This window comes from Sander lucioperca, chromosome 6 (genome assembly GCF_008315115.2).
Source record: "Sander lucioperca isolate FBNREF2018 chromosome 6, SLUC_FBN_1.2, whole genome shotgun sequence".
Classification (NCBI taxonomy): domain Eukaryota; kingdom Metazoa; phylum Chordata; class Actinopteri; order Perciformes; family Percidae; genus Sander; species Sander lucioperca.
The window spans coordinates 16,038,847-16,064,065 of NC_050178.1; the positions used below are offsets into that span (position 1 = coordinate 16,038,847).

Here is a 25,219-nt window from a genome sequence, read left to right on the forward strand (position 1 = left end):
CCAGTGGAGCTGATGCAGCCTGATTTGGAGCACCTGGGTGTATGCTCCACAGGATATAAAAGTCCCGGCAAAGTCCCGACATCCTGGACTTTTGGGTCTGTCTCCTCCCTGCCGACACCAGAAGCCCTGTTGCTGGGCTTTGTTTGTTTAGTTGCACCTTTTTAACACCTTACACCCATTTCACGCACATTCACATGAACACTTTTGATGTTATGGATGTTCAAATTTATATTGCTTTTAATTTATTGCCATTTTGTGTCTCTTTCCAATTTTTGTCATGACCTAGAGCCAGGTTTATGACAAAATATATAGTTGTAAAGGCTGTATGCATTTCTCTGTGGATTGAGCGTTTTGATACTTTCACAGTATTTAGACCTGCTGTTTAATAAAAAGACATGAAAATCTCACTTGTTAAAACATGGAACCTTTAGTGAAGTATCCAAATACCCTTTCGGAAAGAATATGTAATGGAGCAAAGATAGTCTCTTCACTCAGAGAACCAAGGTTACAATGTAACCAGATGATCTCACCTCTTGTGTCACCCGCACAACATAATGTCAACGTGACCATCTGTTATGCATCTATTGTATGTGGGAAGTTAATCAATAAACTACTGTGAATGTGATAAATACACACATTAGTCAAATACAATCCCAAGGTGTTTATTTGAAATCATATTTACAAGCAGCACCCCTCCCACCCCTCCTTCACATCTTCATTCAATCACAATTTTGAAAAGGCCCAAAGGCTACATTATCCAGTGCATTCAGCCAAGCCATATGAAACACATTCAGTGACTGGACACCCAGACATGGTGAGATGACTTTATGGCTCTTCAATGAAAACTAAAGGCATTACGAAAACACTTTGTACAGAGCAAAACACAAAATCCGGATATCATTCGACAGCTTCGAAAGCATTTCCAACTTGGACTAGTGGACTAGTGCAGACTGAAGCAGCTGTGTGAAGCTCATAATTTCTGAATGAACAACAGTGATGGGGCTTTACATCCAGGTTTAGAACAATTTTGTTTTGAAACAATAATTTAGCACTGTAGCTGACAGCAAACCCAGACATTTAAGATTTGATTTATAACGTATTAAAATGATTGTAGGGCCAGATGTGGATGACGCTGACCAGACCAGAGCTGAGATTTGTCGGCCCCAATATCAGCACACTAGTATATTGGTCTTAACCAAATTTAAATATCAGTTTGTACTAACAAAGATCATGTAAGCAATAACAATAATGACGGTCAGCTAATAGCATACAAAGTGAAATTCAGGGTGTACATTTTTTAACATTTGTGATATTTTGCTTTCCAGTGTTCATAGAAAATATTTCCTTCCAAATAACATAAAGTAAATGACATGAGAAGAGAAAGAACTCTGAAGCAAGTTACATTTACCTGACAAAATAAAGCACATCAATCAAGAAGTGTATCATTCAACCACTTACAAAATATAAAATGTAATACGGAAGTAACACAAAAAGGTTTTGGTTGTCCAGACCATTAAAATATTGAAGCTTGTGAGTTTCTTTGGATCTCCTACCCAGAGTTACTGGGTGACAGAAAACCTTCCAATTAAACTTGCAAGCTGGTTCGCGCAATGATTTTGGCATTTTTAAAACATTTATTTAGTCTTATGTTTTTTGCACGAGTGTATGAAAAACACATCCCTGCTGATCAGAAAACCACCTGTTGATACCAAAAGCATCAGTCAACCTTTTGAGTATTAAACTGTTGACAGCAAATAGTTCAGAGCAAATCAACCAAAAAATAAAGGTAAAAATAAAAGACAGAAATCGTAAGCACTTGATGTCCATCTTTGACATGTTGAACGGACCTGTCCCAGACCTGATAAGAGGAGATCACATCCGTCCTGTAAACTGCAGTGACCCAGACAGGTTTCATCAGAGTTGATAGATGCTGACAGGATTACAATAAGAAGGATATATGACACTGTTATCTGTACTCTGATACCTTTGGTGACCAACTCTTTAATCTCTTGCAGCCACGGGCAATTCATATCAACCTACCAGCCTAAAAGTAGCTGTAATAAACCCAATAGACACTGGACAAAAGCATTTTTGTTGTTATTTACGGAAATATAACAATGCAGGCACAACAAATGTAAACAAAGAATGAAATAATCCCTTCATCTATCCAATTTTACTTCCCCCAACATGAGACATAAAAAATAGAAAATGTAAACATTCATTTGGACCGCTGACATAATTCAATAGCTTGCTATAATTACAGCTGAGACAAAAACACAAACAAGCAAACAGACATTAGCAGGAGCTTGAAATCAACACGAAAAGGTTCTTCAGTGCTTCAATGACTCTTATTCTGTGTTCACACTGTGAGCAACAAGACCGCCTGATTTAATATGGGGATTTGTACACACTACTTTGTGGCTACAGTAAGTTCATGTAGCCATCCAATTTTCATTTCAAAACCGTTCCAAGACATATTATGGTTCTCTAGGACAATTGTCAGTGTCGAAGGGCTTCTCCAAGACTGATAAGCTGCATTATGAAATTTACCATTTTTTCAGGATGTTGGAAACAGTGACAATACAACGACAGTACATACCAAACAGTAAAAAATGCATGACGATATGTTCTAAATATTTTCAATGCAGACCTTCACAATGCTTCACAACGGTCAGAATACAGAGACTTATCAGACAAGTTGCTCTCAGAGTGAACAGGCAGACACCGATCACATGTAAGACTGTACTGTATGTACACCAGTTATACACATCATTGTTTCTATGAATAATTTACACCTGTCTGTGATGCGTCAGCCGCAGATGTGATGGTCCCCATAAGGCATGGTTTGACTGACACCAGTACACAAATACACAACCACCTTCAACACATCCAGACTTTTTTTTTTTTTTTTTTTTTTAAAGACCCTCTTTGTTTTTTTAATTATTAAAAAAAAAAAAATGAACCCCCACCTTTCCCTAACACCCGTCCAATCCCTGCGGTGCTACAACCTTCCCAGAACACTGGAACCCACCCGACCCAAAACACAGGCTGAGACACAGGACAGCTTTAGTTTCAAGCCGTTCAAATCAAAAGGTACACAGGACAGCTTTAGTTTCAAGCCGTTCAAATCAAAAGGTCCACAGATGGCTGAGATCACAGGCCCGACAACGACACAAGAGTTAGTAGAACCAAGCCAGTGAGGAGGTGGAAAGGGGGAGTGGACAGTGTGGAGGAGGCCTCATTCTGCACCATCATACCCGTTCCTGTGTGAGAGACACCAAGTAACAAGTAAATTTAACAAGATGTAGAGTTCCTGGATTTAACAAATATTCCCAGCCCCGAGTCTGCATCTCATACTGTAAATCACTTTCAGGTTCATATTGTTCCAGTTCATACGTAACTACAGTACAGTAGGGCTGAGTATTGAACCTTAACAAGTTTGGTACCTACCGAGCACCAAAGTATCAAAAACTGCCAAGTAACAAAAGGTGGCGTCAAATGTCTGGTTATGTAGTTCCACACTTTGAATCTGTCAGATTTAGGTTCAAGGTTAAAGTTCTTGTACAGCTGCTTGTGTTTGGACAACATTTGAAAACTTGATAACACTTTATTTGAAGGGGTGTGCATAAGACTGACATGACACCGTCATTATTATGACATGACACCTGTCATGAACATGAAGGAGTCATTTTGAGTAGTCATTAAGTGTCATTCGGTAAATTATGACACTTAAAGCAAAGTCAGCATTGACCGAGATGTCTTTGTCATGACAACTTGACTTTAACGAAGACAACAATCTCTGTGTTATGACAACTTGACATTAAACTAGACAATACAACCTGTCAATGTATTTGTAATGACAACTTGACATTAACCTAGACAACATAACCTTCATAAATATGTCATGACAGGCCCAATTATCATACTTTAATAAACTATTTAGCTTTACGTGTTAACATTACATTAAATTATCATTAAGAGGTTGGTTTTTAAATTGGCTGTCATGAGAGCATTATAATTGTGTCATGAATATTTAGCTTGACCAGTGGCAGATGCAGAACGTGACAGATGGGTGGGCCTGGATTAAGTCGAGGTGGGCCTGAATCTAGGCAAATTATACTAGAGCAGCAGTCTTGAGTTGCCTGATGAAACATTAAAAACTGTTCACAGGGCTTAAAGGAGAAAAAGGGAATTCATTATAGGTGGGTTATCATTTTCGTTGTTCAACTTCCAATTATAATTAACTATCTCATATTTTTGACTAGGCTAAATAAGCCAAAATTTCAACAAACTGTCTACTATATTCATCATACTAGGTCATAGTTTTGACCTTAAGCAAAACATTATTTTATCTCATGTATTGTTTTCTTGTCCCTGTAGAAATGTGTTTATGTTGAACATTGGACGCATTTGAGCAGAAGAGGACCGTAAAGTGCTCTGATATTGGCGTATTTGCGTTTCTAGGATGGCGAAGGAATGTCCCGCCCTTACCCGCCTCTGATTGGCTGGTACCCGCTGCCTTCGTTTGTTGGATTGGTTAGGTTTAGGTATGAGGAAGGAGATTGGTTAATGTTAGGGTGAGAATACCAGAGTAAGCCAATCAGAGGCAGGGTAGGGTGGGACATAGCTTCGCCCTCCTAGGAAACATAAATTCGCCTCTGTTTGTGTGTCTTCTTCGGGACTGGTTTAAACCGACAGAAAGCTGCCGGATCTTCTGCTTCTGACCTGCGGGGAGAAACACAGCCTTCACCCCGTACACCAGGGGTCTCAAACTCAATTTACCTGGGGGCCGTTCGAGGCAGAGTGTGGGTCAGGCTGGGCCGCGTCAAGTATTCAACAAAAGTATTCTTTGTTTGCTTTCTTAAATAAATCTTGTTGCCTCAATAGACATTTTTTAAGACCTGGTTCTTTCTCTCATCTCCCTGGTATTTTGTATACTCCTCAGCATGTCTAGTTGAGTAATGACGTCTTATGTCATATTCCTTGTACACCGCAACTTTCTCTGTGCATATGAGACATGTAGGGGTGCTCCTGTGCTCAATAGAAAAAATATTCCGTCTCCCACTGTCACTGAAATTGCCTGTGCTCGTCGCCAACCTTTCTCTTCACGGCACGTTTTGAGAGAGACATGACTGGAACTGGGTGATGGCATATATTTTCCGTCAATCTGGAACACGTTTCAACCAAGTGACTAACGTTGATACTTCCCCAGGTACTTCACGATTGGCTAGCTTGACAACCGTTGACAACAAACGCCGCAGTCACGAGACTAGCTATGGTAGCCCGTAAGTGCTAAACAAATAAAATAAAAGCGTGGCAAGTGCGGCACATGCAACGACTCAGCAAAAAGGTGCGTTTAAGAACAACGCGCGGGCTGCACTGACACTAAACTTTGATGTCAAGTAGGGGGGCCACAAAATATCAGCGAGTTTGAGACCCCTGCCGTACACAGTGAGAGTTTACACACACCCAGCTGCAGACATTCACTCCCAGTACTATGTCCACTTTCTGTGTGCTGAGCCTCAGCAAAAATGAGTGAGTGCAACTTGTTTAGCCATACTAAAGCAAAATCAAGATACCATGGACTTACAGCAAACGTTACCGTTGTTCGTGCCAGATTGCAATAGTGACCTCAAGTGAAAAAATTTGAACCTGTTATGAAGTTTGATTTCATCATCAAATGCTTATATGACGGTGTCATAAATAATATCCTTGACCTCAAGTGAAGTGAACAATTTTTGGCGTCGTCGTGGGTGAATGTGTATATGTGAGCTCGAGTGGTAAAACAACCAATAATTTAATCATAATCTGAAAAAAACATATGGGTGTTATTTTATTTAAGTAAATATACATTTAGTTGAGTGAAAGAGTGGAAAATTTATGAGAAAGGGAAAAATAAATCAAAGAAGCAGAAGATGCAGCAGATGCAACAGTATTCACAAGTCGAGCTAACAGCTAGTGCTAGCTCCAGTGCATATCACTGTCCTGTGGAATCTGGTGAAGAAGACGGTAAAACTTGGATGGATTCAAGCCCATTGTTTGAAGTAGGTAACATTACTGTAGTTACCGAGCCAGACACACCTACCATGCCCTTGAGTAAGAAAACTAAACGTGAAACAGCAGTGAGTGCTATGGCTAGTAAGAGTGAAAGTAATGTGGACATCCTAGCTGCTATCTGCGAGCTCTCTGTCATGTGCGATGCAACGTTCCAAAAGATTTCCACAATTGAGAAGACAACACAGGCTACTTCCAAAGAGATAAGAATAGATCTATCATACTCTTCGCAGCACGACGAGTTCGAGATGCGTTTTGGCATTTTGCCAGGAAGAGCAAGTATCTTCGGGATAAGCATCTGACCATCACGGAGCCTCTGCCTCCCGAGGACAGAGCTGTGAGGGACAGACTCTGGCCCTTAGTTAAGAAGGCACGAGAGGAGGTTAAGAAGCTATTTTGATTAGGGGTTAATGTGGACTTTCTTTTTTAACAACAAGCCCATAGGGGTTAATGTGGACTTCTCCCCCTATTGCAATTTCTATGATCACTTTATAAGGATTCAATTTAGGTTAATTTTAATAGTCTATATGCCTAAATTACAATACAATACTTTTTTTTCGCATTTTCTTTTATACATGCTCTAAGTCGGCTACTACTTAAGGAAAGTTATGAGTAAAGTAGTCAAAATCTATACTAGGGACATAGCTCTCAAAATTATTGTATTTTATATTAGCATTTTGGGAGTTTTTTTTTTTTTTTGTCTCACACTATGTTTTGATGAATGATGGTTGTTATCCACCTCTCCTTTGTAGCGAGGCGTGTTAGAAAGCTTTCAATGTTCTGATTAAGTGTTAACTGTAGTTGTTCATTGTTATGGATTTTTCCTATTCCTTTCCCTTCCTTTGTCTGTTTTGTCTTTAAATGTAAGAGGAATGCGTGACACTGTGAAGAGGAAAGCCTTATTTTTATTTTGTAAAAGAAGCGAAGTAGATGTTGTAATGCTCCAAGAGACTCACTCAACTGAACTGGATCACAGTGGGGGAGTATTATACTCTACAGCCATGGAAGTAATAATTCAGCAGGGGTTGCTATACTTTTTCACAAATTCAAAGGAGAAGTTTTAGAAACCGTGAAGTTCTCTGAAGGAAGATGGGTGATGATTGTCATAAAGCAGGAAAATGTCATTTTTATTATATGCAATGTTTATGGTTATAACTCACATTCTTCCAACAAAAGTTTATTTGCCCAGATATCAAACAATGCCAAACTATTTCTCGACAAATATATTGACTCCTATATTATCTTTGGGGGTGACTTCAATGAATGTGTAGATTCCAGTGTTGATAGATTTCCCCCCAAATTGAGTCAGGGTCCTATTGCCAATAATTTGGTTCTATCCTTGTGTTCTGATCTTTCCTTGGTAGACACTTGGCGATTTTTTAACCCTGACCTAATGGACTTCACCTGGTCAAACAAAAACATATCACTTAACTCTAGGATCAACCCTTTTTTTGATATCTCAATCAGCTATTAATTTTGTTAAGAATATATTACATTCAGTTGCTCCGTTCTCTGATCATAAGCTAATAACAATTAAACTGCGCGACCAGCAGGTTACTACATCGCTACGAGGTTATTGGAAGATGAATAATGCCTTATAAAAAGATGAAAGTTTCAACAACAGTATTAAATACCTTATAACTGAAATCTTTTCAAACTTCACTGAGGGATGTAAACAAAAATGGGAGTTCAAGACCAGATGTATTGCCATTAAGAGATGTAAAGTGCTAAAAGCTAATCAAAATCACATGGAAACTAAATTACTTGATAGATTAAATGAGTTATCTAAAGATAAAATGAATGAAAAAGAAAAAATAGAAATGAAAAGGCTTAGCTACAACTTGATGAGTTCTATTTTAATTTGGCCAGAGGGGCCTTTATAAGATCAAGGGCCAAATGGCTAGAAGAAGGTGAGAAGAACTCAAGTTATTTTTTTGAGAAAAGAAATGGTCAAAGAAAAGCTTTAACTTCTCCTAATATAAATGGCACCAAATCTACTGACCCTTTTTCAATTTCAGAATTTGTCCCAGCCGTTTATAAAGATTTGTACTCTTCCATGTTTAGTCTCAGTAACTGCAACATGTTTATTGAAGAAATAAGAAAATACATCCCGAACATTAATACTTACAAAGCACTTTGTGATTCTAATATAACAGCTGCTGAAATAATGAAAGCTATCCATTCCATGAAAAAAGGAAAGGCTCCCGGTATAGACGGGCTTTCTGTAGAATTTTGTTGTGCATTTTTGGGAATATATTCACGATCCGCTGCTTTGTATGTATAAAGAATGTTTGGAGCAGAAAGAGATGACCACCACTATGAAACAAGGAATTATTTCACTCATCCCTAAACCGGGTAAGGACGCACAGTTTGTTGACAATTGGCGTCCAATTTCACTATTAACTATTGATTATAAAATAATAGCCTTAGTTTATGCCAACTGACTTAAAACTGGCCTTGGTGATACCGTACCTGAAACAGTCTGGCTTTATGAAAAATCGTCACATAACAAATAATTTAAGGCTGGTGCATGATTTACTGGACTACGCTGATGAAGTGCAGTCACAGGCTCTTGTTCTTTTTTTAGATTTCTACAAGGCCTATGATACTATTGAGCATACATTTCTTTTGAAAACTCTTAAGTTATTTGGATTTGGTGATGCTTTTATTAATGTTATTGAGATGCTTTATAAAGACATAGTTCTGTGATAATTAACCACAATACAACTAATAGATTTGAGATAAAACGTGGAATGTCCAGTTTCCCCCTTCTTGTTTCTGCTGGTTACAGAACTGCTAGCGTTAAGTGTAATTAATAATCTTGATTTAAAAGGTATAAATATTTTCAAGAAATAAAAATTGCACAACTGGCAGATGACACCATTTTGTTTTTAAAGGACAAAAATCAGCTGCCTTGTGCTTTAACTTTGGTTGAACAATTCTCCAGGGCCTCAGGTCTTAAGCTGAATGTTTCCAAGTGTGAGATATTATCCTTACATGAGTGTGATGTCAGTGTTCTGAATGATATTCCAGTAAAGCACACTGTTAAATATTTAGGAATTCACATAACCAAGAACATAGTTGATAGACAGCAGCTAAACTTTACATCAAAAATGGCCAAAACAAAAGGTATTCTTAGCTCTTGGTTGCAAAAAGATTTAAATATGTTTGGTAGAAGTTGGTTGTATTGTCTTGTTTAATGTCAAGCTGTCATGACAAGACATCTCGGACAATGCTAACTTTGCATTAAAAGTATCATAATTTACCGAATGACACTTAATGACAACATTCATGAATACTCAAAATGATTCCTTTATCTGTCATGTCAGTCTTATCAAGTGTTACCGAAAACTTAAATAAAAAAAAGTGTTCTGTAGGACTCTGTTCAAAAAGGAAGAGATAAAAAAAGCACCATTTGGTCCTTTCGACCTTTCCTTTATAACCAAAGGACCTTACATGTCTAACCATATAAAACCCATACTGGCCCATATTTGTTTTAGATACCGCTGACATGTTTATGGTCAACATAATAGATATTACAATGTTCCTATCTCTACGATAACACTGACTTTGATAAATAATCGGCTTCAGTCTCTGAAGAGAGGCTCTTAAAGCACCGCCTATAACCTGAAACTAAGTCTTATTAGATGTAATTGCATCATAGAGTCATTACTATACTCATAGATATTTTAACTTAAATCCTAGAAAACACTACATAATTACGTCAGACTTTTACATTCCAATGTGCAGATTAAATAGAGTCTGTAAGAAATGTCATTGTTGTTTTTTGTTCATTACGGAGATAGAGGATTTTATCTATACTGCCCAATCCTAATGTACAGCGTGACCATAATTTAATACATCCATGGGTGAAATCACTGAATGTCAGTCATTACAGGGCCAGGAACACATAACACATTTTGGAGCTTCAACGTTGAATCATTCCTGCTGTTATTGTACAGTATGTATTTGTCTAACACTCCTATTTGGTGATTTTAACCCTTGTGTTGTCTTCCCGTCGATCATGCAATCATGTAAAGCTTAAAACATAACTTATCACCCAATTCTGTGTTACACCTTCTAGCCAAAGTCATTCCAACTTATTCCCACTAGTTTTACACTTATGTTTGGAATGCATGGTCAATGAACCTCATTTATGTGAAATGATACCAAATGTTTTAGTTAAAACAGCACTAAGTTATAAATTATGACTAATTAAAACCAGAGAAACGTTTGTTGATGGATTATCACATACTTCAACAGATTTAGTCAGGATACTGTTTTGAAACCATTTCATTATTTTTAATGCCAGCAAATAATCACATCTGTGGTCTGGGAAGAAAATGGATTCTATTAAATTAAACACCCAACATAATTTATTTAAGAATATTGTATGGAACCATCCATGTTATTTTTGGGCAATTTGGTTAAAAGCAATCCATATTTATATATATTGAAGTTTTGAATAATGGTCAAATTTGACTCAAGGACAACATGAGGGTTAATAAACATTTGTGTTTTGTAGTTTCTCACCGGAGTCCCGGGACACAATAATCTCGTGTGCTGGCCCGTCCCCGCCCTCTCCCCACGACCGAATCTCCAACACAATGTAACCGTTGTCTTTTGGCAGCGGTAGGCTCATGGACGTCTTGGTGTGGTCCAGAACCTTCAGTGCTGTCTGGCCCTCGTGTTTGTACAGAACCTGACACACAGAACACAGCAGGTCTAAAGTTTCAGAGCTCAACATTACAACAGAAAAGGCATTTCTACAGTTAGCATCAGCTCAAAAAACACTTGAATACACTGCCTGTGGTTTTTGTTGATTTTCATTCTGCAATGTCATTGTTTGTGTTGAAATGAAAGGACCATTGTTCCAGTGGTTATCTTTTGATGGTCATGCATACGCTGGAACAAGGCTGATAAACCAGATCTTTCATTTTGTTATACAGCCTTCTTATTGCTTCTCATATCTCACATGTAGAGAAGATTACACATATCATGATCTGACATATCAAAAGCAAAACATCAGCCAGCAAATACACAACCCGGTCTCACGGCAGTTCGTGTAAATGTCACGTTATTTTTAATCTATTGATTCGTGTTCACGGGGACGTTTTTCTCGTTTTTTTCGTGGTGGCCAGCACGAAATACCCTATGGGGAAAGGACGCCTCACACGCCGGGAGACAGCTGAAAAGGACGCCTCATATGCCGCGAGGCACGAAATACCCTACGGGGAAAGGACGCCTCACACGCCGGGAGACGGCCGAAAAGGACGCCTCATATGCTGGGAGGCGGCCGTGAGGTGGCCGCTGGGGACACGACTACGGGGAAAGGGTGCCTCACACGCCGGGAACACATATCAATAGATTAAATAACGTGACCATTTCACGAACTGCCATGAGACTGGGCTGAAATACATGTACTTCTGTCAAACTACATGAGGGTTATTATTCTTAACATGATCATCACGTAATCTTGACATTTGTGTGTATTAAGGTTTAATCCCGGGAATCCCGTTTTCCCGGGAAAACACATCCAAACTATTTCCTGTTTCCCGAGTCACACACCAGCAGCCTCTGAACGCTAACAGAATATGGAATCTGTCTCAGCCTAATAGATTGACTTTGGCAACACATTTTGTCTGTTTATAAAATGAAAAATGGCCAAATGTGACTTCCATGAGGTTGTTCTCAGCAGACAGATCACAGATTTTTTTTTTTTTTAAGATTTTTTTTGTGGCCATTTTTGGCTTTTATTTTGATAGGACAGCTGAAGACATGAAAGGGTAAAAAGAGGGGGGAATGACATGACATGCAGCAAAGGGCCACAGGTCGGAGTCAGTTGAACCCGGGTCCGCTGCATTGAGGAGTAAACCTCTATATATGGTCGTGGCTCTACCAATTGAGCTATCCGGGCGCCCATTATTGTCAATTTTTGAAAGTTTTTTCAAAAATTTAAATGTCTGAACATAATTCCAACATATTATTGCCAAATATAAATCCCCACTGATAAAAGCCTACTGGCCTATATTGTAGGTAAGGTAGTCACTAAGGTAGCCATCCACATATACAGTAAATTGTAAAGATTCACTGTGCCACATGTATGTGTAACATTAAAAGATGATTTATAAAATCATGCCAACAATTATTATTTTAATAGCTTAAGCAAAAAAGGTATGAAGGCTTTAGGCCGCCCTACATGTTATTGTTATACAGTATATGTAGTAGATGGTCCCTGCTCCGTCTCTCTTTCAGTTAAGGGGTCCTTGGCTTAAAAAACATTGAAGACCATTGGTTTAGAGTTTAGAGAGGAGGACTCACTCTAAATATAAAATGATTGGTCACATTTCTAAATAATGAGGCATAGAGCCTGTATTAATAATTAGCATATGTATAAATAAATCAGAGTTGACCAATACAAAGATGTTACAATCATGCATTGCGAGTTGTTATCGGGGTACACTTTTAATCAAGGCAATAGCATTGTCAACTTTAATGCCGGTGCACTGATGCAAACGCACGCACGCTTGTACACAGACACACACACACACACACACACACACACACACACACAGAGACACAGACACAGACATACACACACACACACTTTTTACAACACTCACTTTGTAGCCCAGTACAGCTGACTCATTGTGCATGGCCTTCACAGCATCCCACCTCACTGTTACCCATGAGCCATCAGTTCTCCATGACACGTTGCCCGGACGACGATTAGGAGCTGTAATGGAAACACAAACATCTAAGTATCTATTTATCTCTTATGGTTTCACTTATTTACCAGAAATTTGCTTTTTAATGTATTTATTCAGTTATATTTCATGTATTTTCATGCACAGTATGTCAATATACTGTCTGTCAGACGTGTAGCTTTTGTATTTTTTTGTTGAACTGTCTCAGCCACTGCTACAAATGACCTTTATGGGCACTATAACACTTTTACACACTGCGTGCTAATTTCTCAACTTTTTTTAACATAATTACAGCACTTTAACACACCGTACCGTCAACTGTTTTAACTGTTTTTAAATGTTTTTTATCTGATTTTTTGGTATATATTTTAGTCTCCGTTTTATTACGTACGTCTGTATTGTTGTCTTTTCCTGTTGCACTGCAAGTGGCTGATGAACGACAGTTTTTTCATTTTCTTTATGTATGTAAGTACACAAGGAACTATGACAAATACATTAATCTGAATCTACTAGCAAGAGTACATAGATACATTTAATTTTAAGTAAAAATACTACATAAAGACACACATATTACAATAATGTAGTATAGAGATACGTGGGGTATGTTTTGCCAGGTCTATGTGAATAGGTGCCGATTTATGTTTTCCTTGGGTGCTCACGGGTGCACGCCCTTTAAAAAAAAAAAAATAGTCAAAAAATGTTTGCATTTCAGAACCTTAGGAAATGGACAGCGGCCGACACGAACACACACGCCTATTAACTCGATAATAAAGCCATAAGGTAGGCTATCTTTCAACTCAGGACTGCGCCACTTCTCACAAATACAGATAGGATTGGAGATGAGAAGTTTAACTGACACGTAACCGCGATCAGCTTCGTGGGAAATTAAGAATCAATGCCACCGACATAACCAATCACACTATGACAGACGCTCCACTTAGCACCAACTAACTAGCAATGTTTAATTTTAAATGAATGTAGCCTACTAGCAGTCTGGTACTCGTGGGTGCTCACTATTTTCCAAGCCAGATTTGTGAACATTTTTAATCTCCTGGTAATTTTATATTATTGTTGTTATCACTGCTGACCTGCTGCCCAACATCTTTGATGTTTGATATCTTGCCCGGTGTCAAATATAGCCCGCTCTGCATTCCTTGGGTATGTATGAAAGATAAACTTGTATTTAACTATTTTACCATCTTATTAACCTGAACTGCAACCTTTAGTGCTGTATTAACACCTCCCTCATGAGTGATGTAGCCTATTTCATCCTTTTATTAGGGCCCGAGCGCCGACAGCGGCGAAGGCCCTATTGAAACTGAAGGAATTATTATTTTCCCGGCAAATGAATTGGCTTTTTGAGGGGCTTAACATATTCAAAAACTCACCAAATTTGGCGGTCGCATCAAGTCTGGTGAAAATTTACGTATTTTAAGGGTTTCGGGAATAGGCGCGCAAAAATGGCTCGCTAGCGCCCCCTACAATGTTAAAAAAATTGAGCCCCTGCAGTGCGTTTAACGTAGACTCACGAAACTTGGTACACATGTGTATCATGTCAAGATGTACAAAAAACATCATTGAAGCCATACCCTAAGCCCAACAGGAAGTCCGCCATTTTGATTTCAAAGTTCGAAATTAGTGCGATTTTGGCCATTTCCACATGTCGTACTTTAACGAACTCCTCCTAGAGATTTCATCCGATCAACTTCAAATTCGGTCTGTGCCATCTTAAGACATTAAAGATGAAAAGTTGTTAAAAGAAAAACTTTTCGTCATAGGGCATGGCCGTGGCGGCTATTTTGTGAGTTTCGCCGCCGAAACAGGAAGTGGGTGTAACTCAAGTGTACATTGTCCGATTGGCTCGAAACTTTTCAGGATTCATAAGAGTCCAACCCTGAGGACAAATAAAGGCCGATATTTACTTAAAGTCATAGCGCCCCCTAGTGGCAACAGGAAGTAGGCCTAAAAGTCAAGGTGCTATACTTTAACGAACTCCTCCTAGAGATTTCATCCGATGTACTTCAAACTTGGTCTCTATCATCCCAACACCTTAAAGATGAAAAGTTATTAAAAGAAAAACTTTTCGTCTGACGGTGTGGGCGTGGCGTGGCGGCCATTTTGAGTGTTGAGCGATGAAGAAATAAATTGTTGTAACTTGAGTGTACGTTGTCGTATCTGCCCGAAAATTGTCAAGATTGACAAGGGTCCAGGCCTGAGGACACCTACAGGCCATATTTGACTTTTGGTCATAGCGCCCCCCGCTGGCAACAGGAAATGCGCCTTATATGACAAACATCATCCGATTTACATGAAACTTAGAATGTGTGGTCTACATGTGATAATGAGCCGGCCCCTATAATGTAACCACGCCCACTTAGTCAGGCCACGCCCCCTTTCATAACATTTGTACCGTTTAAGGTAGAGTCTTGTTTGAGGTGTCATTGAACTCATGCTTAAGCCACGCCACGCTTAAGCCACGCCCCCTTTCATAACATTTGAACCGTTTAAGGTAGGGTCTTGTGTGAGGTGTCATTGAACTCAGCAGAGAGTTGCTTCTTCATTGGTGATGTTTTGCCCGCCCCCTATGCTTAAGCCACACCCCCTTTCATAACATTTGAACGATTTAAGGTTGACCATTGTGTGAGGTATCAATGAAATCAGTAGAGAGTTCCTTCTTCATTGGTGATGGTTTGGCCCGCCCCCTATGCTTAAGCCACGCCCCCTTTCATAACATTTGAACGATTTAAGGTTGACCATTGTGTGAGGTATCAGTGAACTCAGCAGAGAGTTGCTTCTTCATTGGTGATGGTTAGGCCCGCCCCCTATGGTTAAGCCACGCCCCCTTTCATAACATTTGAACCGTTTAAGGTAGGGGCTTGTGTGAGGTGTCATTGAACTCAGCAGAGAGTTGCTTCTTCATTGGTGATGTTTGGCCCGCCCCCTATGCTTAAGCCACACCCCCTTTCATAACATTCGAACGATTTAAGGTTGACCATTGTGTGAGGTATCAATGAAATCAGCAGAGAGTTCCTTCTTCATTGGTGATGGTTTGGCCCGCCCCCTATGCTTAAGCCACGCCCCCTTTCATAACATTTGAACGATTTAAGGTTGACCATTGTGTGAGGTATCAGTGAACTCAGCAGAGAGTTGCTTCTTCATTGGTGATGGTTAGGCCCGCCCCCTATGGTTAAGCCACGCCCCCTTTCATAACATTTGAACCGTTTAAGGTAGGGTCTTGTGTGAGGTGTCATTGAACTCAGCAGAGAGTTGCTTCTTCATTGGTGATGTTTGGCCCGCCCCCTATGCTTAAGCCACACCCCCTTTCATAACATTTGAACGATTTAAGGTTGACCATTGTGTGAGGTATCAATGAACTCAGCAGAGAGTTCCTTCTTCATTGGTGATGTTTTGCCCCGCCCCCTATGCTTAAGCCACGCCCCCTTTCATAACATTTGAACGATTTAAGGTTGACCATTGTGTGAGGTATCAGTGAACTCAGCAGAGAGTTGCTTCTTCATTGGTGATGGTTAGGCCCGCCCCCTATGGTTAAGCCACGCCCCCTTTCATAACATTTGAACCATTTAAGGTAGGGTCTTGTGTGAGGTGTCATTGAACTCAGCAGAGAGTTGCTTCTTCATTGGTGATGTTTGGCCCGCCCCCTATGCTTAAGCCACACCCCCTTTCATAACATTCGAACGATTTAAGGTTGACCATTGTGTGAGGTATCAATGAAATCAGCAGAGTTCCTTCTTCATTGGTGATGGTTTGGCCCGCCCCCTATGCTTAAGCCACGCCCCCTTTCATAACATTTGAACGATTTAAGGTTGACCATTGTGTGAGGTATCAATGAACTCAGCAGAGTTCCTTCTTCATTGGTGATGTTTTGCCCCGCCCCCTATGCTTAAGCCACGCCCCCTTCCATAACATTTGAACCGATTAAGGTAGACCCTTGTGTGAGGTATCATTGAACTCAGCAGAGACTTCCTTTTTAATTGGTGATGGGTTGACCCGGCCCCTATAATTTAGCCACGCCCCTTTTTATAACTGGTGACCCATTTAAGGAAGAGTCTTGTGTGAGGTGTCATTGAACTCAGCAGAGAGTTGCTTCTTCATTGGTGATGGTTTGGCCCGCCCCCTATGCTTAAGCCACGCCCCCTTTCATAACATTTGAACCATCTAAGGTAGAGTCTTGTGTGAGGTATCATTGAACGCAGCAGGGAGTTCCCTTTTCATTGGTGACGATTTGCGGTGTCTGAGTGCCGCGCAAATGCACGGTCGCAAGGAGCGGCGACCGCCGGTGACCCCGACGCGGGCAGAGGAGCGAGGGCCCGTCCATCGCTGCTTGCAGCTTTATTACTGCTTATTACTGCTTTGCATGGTTGAACGGTGCAAGAAGATGGGTCTGTGTTGCTTGGCTGTGTTTTGACGCTTGCATGGCTTCCTGTACTGAATGTGGATACTGTTGATGTATTGCTGCTTCCTGTAGCTCTGCATGGCTTATTGAGAAAGCTTATTTGTTGCTCTAGCTGTCTTTATGGTGTCTTGTTGACTTCTGTCTGTAAAGTTTAACCTGTACTAATGTCTTGATGTTTCCTGTTGCTCTGGTAGTCCATCTGGCCAAAGGACTACAGTTGAAAAGCATCTGGCCAAAGGACTACAGTTGAAAATTAGCTGGCTGGCTAACACTGGCACATTTACAGAAATGTTAATTAATGTGTGTTGTCCTTTATAAAGACTACACAGCGTTACAGCGCTACACATTTAGCGGAGATGTATTAGTCATCCTTTACACAGGACATGGCTGAGGAGAGACTCCTGTGTGTGCCTGGGTGGGTTTGTACAACTGTCTGTGGATATGCAAGTCAGATAATGAGTGTATAACAGAATAGTAAATGTTACATAGCAATCTATTGAGAAAAGAATCATGAGTGTAGTTAGTGTTTTAAGCCTCCAAGAAGAATTGTGTTCTAGGATGTAATTGATTTTGGCTTGCCCTTCAAATCTGCTGCTCTTTACTTCCCAGTGCCCAAGCACTTTTTCTTAAGTACACTTTCACACCTATGGTTTGGTTGATTTGGTCTCAACCAAGGGAAAAAATATACGCTATTAAAATAAATAAATATCACTTTCCTAACAGATGATACATTGGCACACAGATTTAACAGTGATTTAAGCTTTGGAGTTTGAGCTCAAAACATATCTACAGTCATAAAATCCAGTTGGAAGCAGACCAAGATTTTCAAGCAATCTCAGTACGGTTGTTTATGATTGAAAAGCCCCATCAGATATGGGCACTTCCTGTTGGCTATTTGGTTAGTGCTGTCTCAGGTTATCAAATGTTCAGACTCTTGCTATCATTGTTGCTGAAGGCTGAACTAAAAAAAAAAAAAAAAAAAAAAAAAAAGCAAACCAAAAATTTTTTTTCTGAGAATCTGTCCCTCCTTGTGACCCCAGAGCTTCACTTGCAGATGCATTTTGCTTACTGAGTAGTTTCCACATATTCAATTCAATTTTATTTATAGTGTCATATCATAACAGAAATGATCTCAGGACACTTTATAAATAGAGTAGGTCTAGACCACACTCTATAATTTGTGGTCTGTATAATATAATTAAATTTATAAGAGACCCAACAATTCCCCCCTAAGAGCAAGCATTTGGTGCGACAGTGATGCAACAATGATGAGGAAAAACTTATATACCATCCGTGACAGTGTATGCATGTGTCAGTGCTGCAGCCCTACGTGGTTTCCTGGTGGTGACGGTGGTGCGTGGTGAGGGCGGCCCCGTCCCGGCGCTGTTGTACGCCAGAACGGCAACGTGATATCGAGTGCTGGGTCTGAGTCCAGACACTCTGGCTGTGGTTTCCAGTCCTGCTGTTCGCACTCGGTCTGCTGCCGCTTCCCGTTCATGCTGCCGCCAGTACCGGATCTGAGGACACACCAAAAGCACATTCACAAACGCAACCTGAAACACTGCATATGAACCGTGTAGTGCCAGTTTATTAAATACGGTTTTAAAGTTAAGTCTCACATTCACAGCAGCAGAAGCATGAAAAATGTCAACATTTTTATATTTGCATTCTATGTGTCTGTGGTTCTAGTGGCTACAACATCTATCTTCATTAATAAGGGAAAATTAAATTGATTATCTCAACTTTACCAACAAGGACTGTGTTGAGCATGCTGATATCAGTCATTTCAGCACTAATAAACTGATGCATTTGTTATGATCTTGGCCATTAAAACAATCAAAGCTGATCAATTGAGTTTGAACTTTGGCAGCTTGTGTAAGAGCTAATAAAATGATTAGAAGTTTAACGGCAGGGCAGAGGACTGTTCCTGTATAACAGGACAACCTTGTCCAAGAGACCAAAGTTTGAGATTGTTTGTTCCTTTGCCACCTCAGTAAAACATGGTAGCTGTAGATTTAGTGATAAACTCTGATCACAAACAGAGTCAGGTCCAGCTGAAGGGCACAATACATCAGCTTTTACAACCAAGGGAGCAAAATCTCCCTGATAACAATGTGTAACAGTTTATGCATTTAAATCTTCTCTTATTTCATTAGTTAAATGTCAAATACTCACATAACAAGGAAAACATATTTCAGTTATTTAGTGGTTCAGAAAGATGTTGTTGAGGGAGATCATATTGATTTAGCTGGACTATATTTACACTAGAAATTAAAATGCATGTCCTATAATCACTACACTTCTCTGTACATGACTTCATAAGGTAATGTTTAGCCCCTTTGAATTTTACCATATCACTTTTTCTATCCCATATTTGACAGTCAGTTAAAATCTGCTGTGTTGTCCAGATGTGCATTTATGCAGCTCATCACCTCGTATCCTCTGAGGATGCCGCTGAGCTGCTGGACTGGCTCCCATGAAACCTGGATCTCAAAGGCGCTCAGCGCCGTAGCATTGATGGTTGACGGCCCCACTGTTGGCTCTGTGAGGAGGCAGTAACATACTTCATCATGTACACTGTACGATGTATATTTTGGGAATAGAGGTACAAACTGACAGTCATGTTCATTTTTATCAGTAATTCATAAGTGAGCTGACTGTGGTCAATCTAGGTTGTGTTTGCCCTCTAGTGGTTACAGCAAAGACTGCAGTTAGAGACTGAATGTCTGTTTCAAACCTTTCATTACAAATGTTGCATAGTTGACCTTACTGCTAGCATTCTTCCTCTGTAGAGCTGCATTTAAACCAGCAAAATAGCTATTGGAGTCTGCTGTCCAGAAGGTAGGTAAAACACATAATAATGCTATGCTGATGTTAGAAACTAGTGGGCAAAATCTCTATGACAAAGCTCGGCTCATTTCACAAATCTTAAAATAAATAAATAAAACTAGGTTTGCCCTTCTGCAGCCTTCTATTCTATATATTTAATAAAGGTGGGGTGGCAATAAGTCTGTTCAAGTCTCCCTTGTGGACCAGGTACAGAGTGTGAACTGGTAGCTGGAGAGGTGCCAGCTCCTCTCCTGGGCACTGCAGATGTGCTATTGAGCAAGGCACCGAACCCCAGACTGCTCAGAGCAGCCCCATCACTCCAACTGCATGTGTATGGGTCCGGTGTGTGCATGTGTGTGTGTGTGTGTGTGTGTGTGTGTGTGTGTGTGTGTGTGTTTGTGTTTATGTGTCCGTAAATAACAAGCAGTGAAACATTTTGAATGTATTTAATTAATTAATAAAGTAAATCTTCTCCTTCTAAAGCTTCATATTAAAGAGGAACTGAAATGTTGTCAAAAACAATAATGCACTTGTGATCTTCTATATTTTAGTTTAATGCTGTTCCCGGAGTACGTGTCATTATATTTACATTGTCTGCTGTGCTTATGTTTGCTTATTTGTTTGCTTTGTTACTAAAAAAAACAACTTTTGATCAAAAACGAGGAATTAAAATCAATTGCTGACATTAGGAGAAACTCATAAGAGGTAAAAACAGGAGGGTATACATCAAATCAGTAATGCTAAATATTTGGGCAGCCCACTTAGATAGATTAACCCCTACCTGAAAGGAGTTTGTATTTTTGTATTTATTTATTTCAAAAGTCTGCATTAAATTACAGTGTAAAATGCAGGTTGGCTGCCAGAATGTATCATTCATGAACAATTTTTGTAGCAGACCTAATGTCCAATGCCCAGGGCTGACCATCATTTATCTGTCAACCACCACGAAGAACTTAACTGTCTTTGTCTGATTTTGTTGTAAAATAATCCTAGTAGTTCATGTTCATAATAATTATAATAATCAATGTAAATGTTATCATTATATTAACAATAAGTTGCTTTGTAATACAACGTTTACTAAAGGTGTATCAGCATTAGAATGGGGGGAATGGGGGGCGGGGGGGTAAACTCACCTTCCTCTGCAGAGTAGACCACAGCGATCTGGCTGAATGGACCTTCTCCTCTGCGGTTGTAAGCCTTGATCTTCACCTCAAAGGGACTGTATGGCAGCAGGCTGTCATTGTAGTAAACATATCGGGATGACTCCACGTGAGGAATACGCACCACAGTCCAAGATGGCGTGTCTTTCTTCTTGAATGCCAGAGTGTAGCCAAAGCCATCACCGTTCTGGTACTCTCTGGCCATGGGCTGAAAGGGTCAGCACAAAATGAAGATGTGAACCTCTACAAAGACAAATGGGCCCAACGTTCTAACACACATCTGGCACTCTGAACTGTCTGTGTGTGTGTGTGTGTGTGTGTGTGTGTGTGTGTGTGTGTGTGTGTGTCCGCAAGCAATTGAGGGATGTTTGAGCCCTTTATCCACACTTTTCTTGTAGGATAGGTTCACATTCTGTCTTAAAACAATAGTCACGTGCCCAGGTGAACATTGAAATGGGTTTTGCTTGCTGTCAACATTTCTTCTGTTCATACCGGCTATTAATAGAACCCTTTCTACTGTAACACACTATCTGGACCTCTAGAGACTGGAGTCAGATCAGTAGATTAGGGAGAGAAACATTTTATGGCTGCAGATTTTAAATCTCCATGTATTTGCATTCATTGTTATTATTGTAAATGTTCCCAATCTACACTGACTGTGGAATGTGTTTTGATTAGGCTACTTGATCAAACTGGTGTTGTTGGGCCATGACTTATGCAATAATGTTGGTTGTTGTTCATTGTTTTCCAGAGTGACCGTCCAGCGACATATTGCAGGTTGAATATGGACGTGCCCATCCTACGCCTGTGGTTTGATGTGGCAGAGGTGTGGACTCGAGTCATGTGACTTGGACTCGAGTCAGACTCGAGTCATGAGTCAAAAGACTTGCAACTTGACTTGGACTTTAACATCAATGACTCGTGACTTCACTTGGACTTGCGCCTTTTGACTCGAGAAGACTTGCTACTTCCCATGAAAACTGGGGAAGAAAATGTTCACACGGCCGCGCCGCTCTCAGTTTATCTGCATCTGTGAAAAAAATGTGTACCACCTGTATTCATGCAGAGAGCATGCGCGCTGCCTGTTGTTTTGATTCGACAGCATCTAAGCAGGCACATTGCAAGTCAACCAATGAAGCACAAGCAACAACGCGCCAGTTGGCAAAATGATACCGAAGATAGTTTCGTTTGGCTATAAAAATTACGAGGTAGTCGTCAAAAAAAGAGTTGCAATTTGCAAAACATGCGGGCCCTTATTTGATTAATGTCATTGTATAAAAAGAGGTTTAAATAAATACAAATCTTACAGACATACATGATTTGTATACATTTTATTTCTGTGGTAAGAGGACTTGAAATGACTCGAAACTAAAACGGTAGGACTTTGGACTCGACTTGAGACTTGTTGGCTTTGACTTGTGACTCGACTCGGGACTTGCCTCATCTTTGACTCGACTTGACTCGGGACTCGAGGGCAAAGACTTGAGACTTACTTGTGACTTGCATAACAATGACTTTGTCCCACCTCTGTGATGTGGAGTTAGAGACCAAACAGGACTTCAGGTTAAGTAGGCGGGCCATGCATGCTCTGCAGCACCTGATGCGGAGAGAGCAGGACTATGGCTGGGGCAATGATTTTGAAGTCCTGATCTACATCTATTGGCTTGCCCATGGTCTTTGCTATTGTGTGGTGTCGTGAGTTTTCAGTGTGCCCAAATCCACTGTTCACAGGATTATACACAAGGTGGCACAGTTCATTTGGGACAATCTCCATAGAGCCATCGCCTTTCCTAAGCCTGCAGACCTGGACACTGTGGCTGATGGATTTGCCCAGCGTTCTGGGACACCCGTCCTCAACAACGCTGTTGGTGCTATTGATGGTTGTCACATTAGAATCAAGCCCCCATCACTTCATCGCCTGGACTATTTAAATTACAAAGGGTTTCACTCAATAAACATGCAAGCCATCTGTGACTCTGGATAAGTTCCTGGATGTTTTCGTAGGCTATCCAGGTTCCATACACGACACACGCATCTTAAAAAACAGTTACTTTTATCCACCCAATGGATACTTTATCCTGGGAGATGGTGGATATCCTTGTTTGGAGACACCAATCTACCTCATCACTCCATATAGGGAACCTGTGAATGGTCGGGAGCAAAGAAAATTTAACTACCATCAATCAAGGGCACGTTCCATTGTGGAGAGAGCCTTTGGCATTATGATTTAAAAGTATTTATTTCTCAATAAAAGTAACACAATATGTGAGATTAAATGCCAAACATATCAGATATATACATATATACGATGTCCTGAAGCGTTTTCCGCCATCTTGAATTATTTTCTTCGGACTCGAGCCACTGACATACGTCACGCTGCCCTCATGCTGCCTTTAGTCCGATTGGCAGTCGCTTTGTCGCATCGCTCAACATTTGCATAATATAGACTTCTTGTCTATTTTGGCCCCGCCTTGCTCGTGGCAGCGGCAAACAGCCACTCCCATTGAAAATGAATGGCAGCCTGTCGCTTTGTCTCTGTCTCTTGTAGCTAATGTGACTGTAGGGTCAGCCTCGCCTCGCCAGCCTCGTGGTGCATTCAAAGTCATTGTAAAATACCCTTTTCACATCCAGTGGTTGTTTTTGCCGTTTTGTGCTCCTTTTTTTTCTCCTTTCTTTTCTGTGAATTTTTCCCATCCATTTTTCCCATCCTTACGTTTTCTACTAGTCACGTCTAATGATGTAGGCCTACTCTTCTTCCTCAGTCTTTTTTACACGTAGCATATACATAGTTGGCTGTTAATATTGCTTTATTAGACTTTTTTTGTGCCGACGGCCGTCGGTTGGACGGATGTTCTGGACTTTTTCCGAACTTTTTTCATTGTCAGTCCGTCCCTGCTTACTAGGCAGTCAGGATACCTCGGCCTCTGCTGTTTTAAATTTGGATTTAGAGAGAATTAGTTTTTCTCTCTAAATTAAGTCCTAAATAACTAGATTGCCACTTTACGTAAATTACAGTTCATTAACATTATAGATGGGACTGACAAGGGGAGCCCATTTATTGGAAGTTGGCAACAAAAACAACTAGCGAAATTAGATTAGGCAAACGTCGACACATTGTTAGTACCGTATTTTCCGGACTATAAGTCGCACTTTTTTTCATACTTTGGCTGGTCTTGCGACTTATAGTCAGGTGCGACTTATATATCAAAATATATATAATTTAACATGTTTTTAAATGTTATTTCATACTGAAAACATTACCATCTACAGCCGCGAGAGGCGCTCTAGGCTTGTGACAACTATATGCTGCTCCTAAAGACAACTGAGAAAGAAAAGAAAATCTTATTCTGCAGATTACAAACTGCAGGTAGTAAAATACGCAGCCGAAAACGGTAATCGAGCAGCACAAAGAAAGTTTGGAGTGAGAGAGAAACTTGTGAGGGACTGGCGAAAAGGTGACTCTTACTGCAATGAAGGAAACAAAGAAAGCTAATCGGCTAATCGGCTAATCACGGGCTGAAAGCAAGATAGCCAGAGCTGGAGGAACGAGTCCACAGATGGGTGCTTGTCAACGCTGCAGTTACGTCTCCACGCCCTGGTAGTTGTTCTGTGTGCTATTGTATAGTTGAATAACTGTTAATGTGTTACGTTAACATACCGGACACCTACCGTATTCAGCCCCTTGTTCTGTGTGCTGTTGTGTAGTTGAATAACTTGCCTTTCCTGTTCTTGGTCTTGGATTTTGTGAAATACATTTCTAAATAAATGCGACTTATAGTCCAGTGCGACTTATATATGTTTTTTTCCTCTTCATGACGCATTTTTTGACTGATGCGACTTATACTCCGGAGCGACTTATAGTCCGGAAAATACGGTAAGTACTTAAGTATTTAAATAGATTTTAATTTGCTGCAGCACTGTATGCTATACATGTACACGTACAATATACTATAAACACTTGTTATTTACGGACACACAAACACAAACACACACACACACACACACACACACACACACACACACACACACACACACACACACACACACACACACTG

The 25,219-nt window shown here is 40.2% G+C and overlaps 1 protein-coding gene across 2 annotated transcripts in view; it reads right to left on the reverse strand.

Moving 5' to 3' along the window:
* Positions 1-1,300: 1,300 nt before the first annotated feature.
* The window catches only part of cntn2 (contactin 2), an 89,562-nt gene continuing 65,643 nt past the window's right edge, over positions 1,301-25,219 (reverse strand). The window contains exons 18-24 of one of the 2 annotated variants that reach the window (XR_004897617.1): positions 21,138-21,372; positions 19,608-19,717; positions 18,506-18,692; positions 12,678-12,790; positions 10,588-10,756; positions 3,100-3,263; positions 1,301-3,048 (exon numbers count right to left, since the gene is read on the reverse strand). Coding sequence is in view for 1 of the 2 variants with exons in the window: in XM_031277242.2 (XP_031133102.1) it covers positions 3,154-3,263; positions 10,588-10,756; positions 12,678-12,790; positions 18,506-18,692; positions 19,608-19,717; positions 21,138-21,372 (924 nt within the window). In the remaining variant the exon portion in view is untranslated. Of the gene's footprint in view, positions 3,264-10,587; positions 10,757-12,677; positions 12,791-18,505; positions 18,693-19,607; positions 19,718-21,137; positions 21,373-25,219 lie in introns of both variants that reach the window. The other variant, XM_031277242.2, reaches the window with a different exon arrangement.